The 6,441-nt window shown below is 51.3% G+C and overlaps 1 protein-coding gene across 1 annotated transcript; it reads left to right on the top strand.

The window, feature by feature from the left end:
* The first annotated feature begins 1,339 nt into the window (after positions 1 to 1,339).
* Positions 1,340 to 4,495, top strand: LOC122390933 (keratin-associated protein 6-2-like). Its single transcript, XM_043384389.1, has 4 exons — positions 1,340 to 1,670; positions 2,343 to 2,422; positions 2,866 to 2,922; positions 4,057 to 4,495. The coding sequence occupies exons 1-4, from the start codon at positions 1,662 to 1,664 to the stop codon at positions 4,388 to 4,390; spliced, it is 480 nt and encodes a 159-aa protein (XP_043240324.1). The 5' UTR covers positions 1,340 to 1,661; the 3' UTR covers positions 4,391 to 4,495.
* The last annotated feature ends 1,946 nt before the right edge of the window (positions 4,496 to 6,441 follow it).

The raw sequence follows: 6,441 nt of genomic DNA, 5'->3' as shown, positions 1-6,441 counted from the left end.
CATGTTTGCTATATTGGGTAAACAATAACTCAAAACCAGGCACAAGTCCGGCCGGCCCCTCCTCTGCCGACTCTCTCATCTCTCTGAGCCCTGGTCAGCTGTCGCTGCCCAAGCGGGGAGCGGGGTGGCGTTGCCCTAGCAACAGTTGCTAGGAGACGGCCGACGGCCTCCTCCCGCGGACGGATGCGGGCGGCGAAACTCAGCCGTCTATAGATGTATAGTATAGTTATAGTCAGCAGATGACCACGCGTAAATGGCGAGAATAATGCGATTCAAATTTGCTATCAACTTTCTACTAACGCACGTCTGCCAAAATGAGTCCTTCTGTGTATTACTCATGCTTGACCAATAACAAATGCCACATTTCAGCGATTGTTGCAAAATGATCGCTGTTCGCCACGCCTATGACTCCAAAGCGACGGTAATACTCGCTCCATTAGCTTCATTTGCCACCTGGCGATAAGCGTTTCGCGTTCCATGTTTCATAGCCCAAACTCATTCACTCATGCAAAAATTCAGCGCTGCATATACTCGTTGCTTTGCTCGACAGTTCCTACAACGTCAGGCTTCCAGCCGCGATGCCATTGCAACAAGCGCGCACGCAGCGTAGCGCTCAGGGTCGCTGATAGCGGCTTCGGTGGTATCTTTGCTGCGGTCACAAACATCCTGGGATGGCCTGAAGCACGCACAGTTAGAGATACGGCGACTAATGGTTGGAGAAACGGGCTTCCTCAGAGAACATTAGGTGATCGTGGGTGGTTTGTTGGAGTGCTGATTTTAGTAACTCCAAGCAGCCAATAATATACAGACAGAACTTAAGCATTCCATTTCTAAGCATGACGTTTGGAAAGGCCGTGATGATATTATTTGTATTACTAAGCTAATTGTACGCCTGTCAGTTCAGCAGAAGCTGTATCAGCCTCAGAGCAGCATATTACAAGGTGTCTCGATTTGGCTGAACATGGTATATACGGCCTCCTTGACGCACTGATTTCGAAAATGTACAACTTTAAGGTGGTATTTTGCGCCGTTACCGAGGTAATGACCCGTTAGCATTTTGATATCAGCGAAATACTTCACAAAAGAGAGGTACATTTTCGGAATCAGCGCACCGAGCAGCCCGTGTGTGTGTGAGTACCAATTTTTAGTCAAATCGAAATGCCCCGCTGTTTCCTGCCCAAATGTTAAGTTGCAGGGAAGACCGTTAAGCTTCAATTTCTGACTGACTCACACTGCACACATCAATGATCAAACTGCAATGCGATCGCGAACGCATTTGTGTTACGAGTGCCAAAGAATCTCATTTGATTAACCACGCCTACCAACCCAATCATTACGGTTTCTGCACGTGCTCTGGTCATTTTGCACGTGTCATGCGCCGGCTACGACATCGCTGAAAATGACGCTTATTTGACCGCGGCTCAAACTACTACTCCAGCTACGTGCGTCTCCTATCTGAGCGATTTGACCTTCGAGCGACAGCGTCGTACACAACTGGGCGCCCTCACGTCTCGGGGTCACGGGGGAGGGGGTTAGGGAGGAGCCCCGTCACTGACCTCTCCCCTCCCCTCCCCTCTCCCCCCACCGGGGGTGGTATATATCAACTGCGAGCTCGGTCCCAGGCTAGTCAGTCAGCCAGGCGCCTTCAGGGAGCACCCACAATGATCAAGGTAGGTGGAATGGAGCACAGAGCTGGGGAGGGAAGGGGGTTGGGGGAAGGAGGGGAGAAAGGGCTGGTGAAGAGGGAGAGTGGCGGTGTGGAGAGAGTGGTGTAGTGGAGAGGCGTGAGGCTCAGGCGAGGCGCAGAGAGAGTGAGGTGGAGGGCAGAGTGGTGGATGTGGAAGGGTAGAGCGGTGTATGCGGGTGGGTAGAGTGGTGGTCGGTGGATGTCGGAGGGCAGAGTGATGGGTGTGGAAGGGTAGAGTGATGGATGTGGGAGGGCTAAGTAGTGGATGTGGAAGGGAAGAGTAGTGGATGTGGGACTGGGAGGGCAGAGTGGTGGATGTGGAAGGGCAGAGTGGTGGATGTGGAAGGGCAGAGTGGTGGATGTGGGAGGGCGGAATGGTGGATGCGGGCCCTGTTGGTGGTGGAGCGGAACTTTTGAGAGCGCGTGCATGAGACATGTGATGGATATGACATTTTGTCCAAACTACCCCAGCTTTTCATTACGAGATATCTGTCCATAGCATATCAGCATTAGCGAAACAAATTACGTTGGGAAGAAAGAAATCCGTTCTTCGGGTTCAATCTCAAGAATGCTGGCAGAGGAACGAGAGAAGTCCCACACCGCCAGCACCCCTTACAGCCCTGAATTACCTCTGCTGGCCCGGTTGGTGTTTCAGCTCGTCGTCCTGGCGACCGCCGTGGCCGCCGCCGCAGCCAGCGGCTACGGAACCGCCCAGAGCTACACCCGTGTCCACACGTGAGTCTCAACTGCAACGAAAAACATGTAAACAGTGCAGGAGCATAAATGTACCACCCATGGATCACCGTAAGTGTACAATGGGCAAATAAATTCATACGTTACGATGAAGTAAAGTGAAAGCAAGCCTAGTTATCATATCCACAAAAATATCAATAGAAACCAATCCAACCGTACGATCATGTATGAAAATTGTTTCAAGTCCACGTTGAAAACCAGCATGAGCGACAGCAAAACGTAACTATGTAGCAATGCAAGGTTTTCAGGTAATAACGTTTGAAGTAATTGAAAAGTAAAACGTTAAACACTTGAAAGTAGTGTTAATTAAACCTGTGAGAATAAAGTTTAACATGCGCCTGCTATAGGGCATGTATGCAAACTTCTTATTGTTTGTTGGTTTATCACTTACCTTTAGTTTATCTGACGTCTTTCCGTATTTCCAGTTCTGACGGTTACGGCACGTCCTCGTACGGAACTGAGATCGTCCATCCCACCTACGGGTGAGCAGGCCAACCAAATGCTGACTCACTAGGCTGTGTGACGGAGCTGGCCAACCAAATGCTGACTCACTAGGCTGCGTGACGGAGCAGGCCAACCAAATGCTGACTCACTAGGCTGCGTGACGGAGCTGGCCAACCAAATGCTGACTCACTAGGCTGTGTGACGGAGCTGGCCAACCAAATGCTGACTCACTAGGCTGCGTGACGGAGCTGGCCAACCAAATGCTGACTCACTAGGCTGCGTGACGGATGGCCAACCAAATGCTGACTCACTAGGCTGCGTGACGGAGCTGGCCAACCAAATGCTGACTCACTAGGCTGCGTGACGGAGCAGGCCAACCAAATGCTGACTCACTAGGCTGTGTGACGGAGCAGGCCAACCAAATGCTGACTAGGCTGCGTGACGGAGCAGGCCAACCAAATGCTGACTCACTAGGCTGTGTGACGGAGCAGGCCAACCAAATGCTGCCTCATTAGGCTGTGTGACGGAGCAGGCCAACCAAATGCTGACTCACTATGCTGCGTGACGGAGCTGGCCAACCAAATGCTGACTCACTAGGCTGCGTGACGGAGCTGGCCAACCAAATGCTGACTCACTAGGCTGTGTGACGGAGCAGGCCAACCAAATGCTGACTAGGCTGCGTGACGGAGCAGGCCAACCAAATGCTGACTCACTAGGCTGCGTGACGGAGCTGGCCAACCAAATGCTGACTCACTAGGCTGCGTGACGGAGCTGGCCAACCAAATGCTGACTCACTAGGCTGCGTGACGGAGCTGGCCAACCAAATGCTGACTCACTAGGCTGTGTGACGGAGCTGGCCAACCAAATGCTGACTCACTAGGATGTGTGACGGAGCAGGCCAACCAAATGCTGACCCACATGGCTGCGTGACGGAGCTGGCTTTTCAGTTCACTTTTTTGCACCTACTGCTATGAAATGCCATTGGTTTTTAAATATTGTTAACAATTACTTAATTGACACATATAAAGATGCAATATTTCGCCTATTGTTCGTTACGTATATGTAAGCACAACCTAGTCATAAATTGACCTTAATCAGGAATAAGTTTTCAATTATAATGGATGCGATGGATTTAAATGGTGGGCATCTAACAATCACCGGTTATCTTTCAGCGCCGGGTATGGATACGGTGGTGGATACGGCACTGGATACGGCACCGGATACGGAGCACATCAGGGAGGATATGGCGGATACGGATATGGATCCGTATCCGGATACGGAGGCTACGGACTGAGCCACGGATATGACAGATATGGTGCCGGCCGTGGCTCGTATGGTGGCTATGGATACGACGCCAACCGCGGATACGGGGGATACGGATACGGCGCCGGCCGTGGATATGACGGATACGGAAACCGCGGATATGGATACGGTGGCGCGCGTGGATACGGATATAGTGGTGGTTACGGATACGGTGGATATGGCAGGGGATACGGATACCACTAATTTAGCCACTTTCAGTCATGTGTTCTTTCTCATTTGTAATTCAACAACGAATTGCGGAATAAAATATTTATAGCGGAGAGCGTCTAATACAATGTCTACATAAAATGTTGTACCTATGTAGCGGGGCTCGGCTGCAAGATATTGTATTTTGTTTTGATTTGCGAGGCTGGTCAGTCACTGGCGGGCACATAGACTGCTGCACTGATGGAGTGGGCAATGGGGTTAAGTTGGAATGCAAAAAAAAGGATTTCTGACAAGGTTACCCTGATAAATCTCTCTCCCCGATCAAAGGACTAAAATAACAAAAGTTCATTAACGCTGCAAATTCCATTAACTGCACAGAGGGGCGCCTCCCACTGGATATAACCATTCATGCTCCCATTCACACCATCATGCATACCTTCCTTTGATACAAATTAAAACGCCAGGTCGCTAAACTGGCCCCTCCCTGTTTACCTAACCTCCCCCAGTGGTGTACAGTAGCCGTTCGTAAGCATGCGTCAAAACCTTTGTCCTTTACCATTATACATGATCTCTGGAAATTTCCTCCTTAGAATTTACGTCCGTTGCTTGATAAAATGTATTATTCCCATTCGACTGCTATCGTTCTCTCTTAACTTAAAGCTCGCCCCTAAAAGAAATACAACCCTTCCCAAAATACTCGTTAACTCCAACCGGCTTTACTCACCTTGCGATTTCCGTTTACAATTAACCAATATGGCTCAATCATCATAGATAATACCGATCGAGTGACAATAACATACACGTCATACCTTGTCGGATCTTGGCCCTCCCCTCTTTCTGATATCTACGGCAGCGGAGGCCTAAAATCCTAACATTAACGCCGCGGTCACATGCCGGAGCAGAACCGGCATGTGATGGACCAAACTTCCACGCCGCCGGTGGTGCGGCCGTGCCCTGCCTATCCCCCGGGTCACAGATCCGTCAGTTAGGCTCCGCAGGTAGCACTATACCGGGGTTTCCGTGATGGACAGAACCTAACTTTTGTCGAAGTGAGATTTTAATAGCAGGCCGGATTCTCCCTGCATTGAGAGAGGGGACTTCCTCCGATCCTCCTTTTGAATCACTTCGGGTGGCCGAAACTCCGACGATTCACCTACCTCGTCCCCGTGGCTTCCACCAACGACAAACCACGGCTGTGGGGTATACCTCCTCCCACGCCCCCCGGGTCCCTTCACCGCCCGTGGCCTAGGAACAGCCGACCTTTCTGCCACTGCCCCGCATCTGGCCTGAGGGAGTGTACTGTGCGCCATTCTGGAGCGACTCCCCCTTCCAGGTTCTTGAGACAAATATGAATACACCTTTCTGATGTTCTAGTCCCCCCCCCCCCCTCGGGACGCCACCCGAGCTCTTACAACCTTCGAGTCACCCTTCCTTTAACTGCCGTCGCAGACCCTACACAAGAAAATAAACCACCGCGTGGCCATAGCTACCTGACTAACTGCGACAGGGCCAATGCCGACTTACAGCAGTCACATGACACGAACGCGTGGTTGTAAAATGTTACCTGGCCGGCACCGGAACTCAAGCCGGTCTCCTTCCCTGCGCCACCCCGGCGCAATAAATACCCTTCCTTGACCTCCCTGAATATCTTCCCGCGCTTTCCTGCGCTATCCGTGCACAATAATTTTCAGCGTGACCAGGCCCTAACCAAATCCGTTCTCGTGATCTGCTGGTGAAAGGGCTCCTGCGGTGGACCCCGTTCGGCAGAATACGCCGGGTATAACTTAACTTTTTGATACCGGAGTGGGGAGTTAAAGGCGGGTGGAATGCTTCCTGCCTGAGGGGTATACCGATCCATGCCGATCGACCCTCGCTTTAGAACCACTCCGGCGGCCGAGATGTTGACGAACGGGTGAACAATCCCGTACGGTGGCTCTCTCCGCGACAATCCACGTTCGTGAGACGCTGTGCCCTCACGCAATACCGGGGAAAACTCACACCCTGAATCGAGCATTCATGCATGAGAACCTCCCGTAATCGAGCAACACTTTCTGTGTCCCTCTGAGCTGGTCATTGGGGAGATATAA

Source organism: Amphibalanus amphitrite, unplaced genomic scaffold (assembly GCF_019059575.1).
Source record: "Amphibalanus amphitrite isolate SeventyFive unplaced genomic scaffold, NRLGWU_Aamphi_draft 000415F_arrow, whole genome shotgun sequence".
Classification (NCBI taxonomy): domain Eukaryota; kingdom Metazoa; phylum Arthropoda; class Thecostraca; order Balanomorpha; family Balanidae; genus Amphibalanus; species Amphibalanus amphitrite.
The sequence above is the reverse complement of the archived record's forward strand: the minus strand, read 5'-3'. Positions and strand labels throughout refer to the sequence as shown.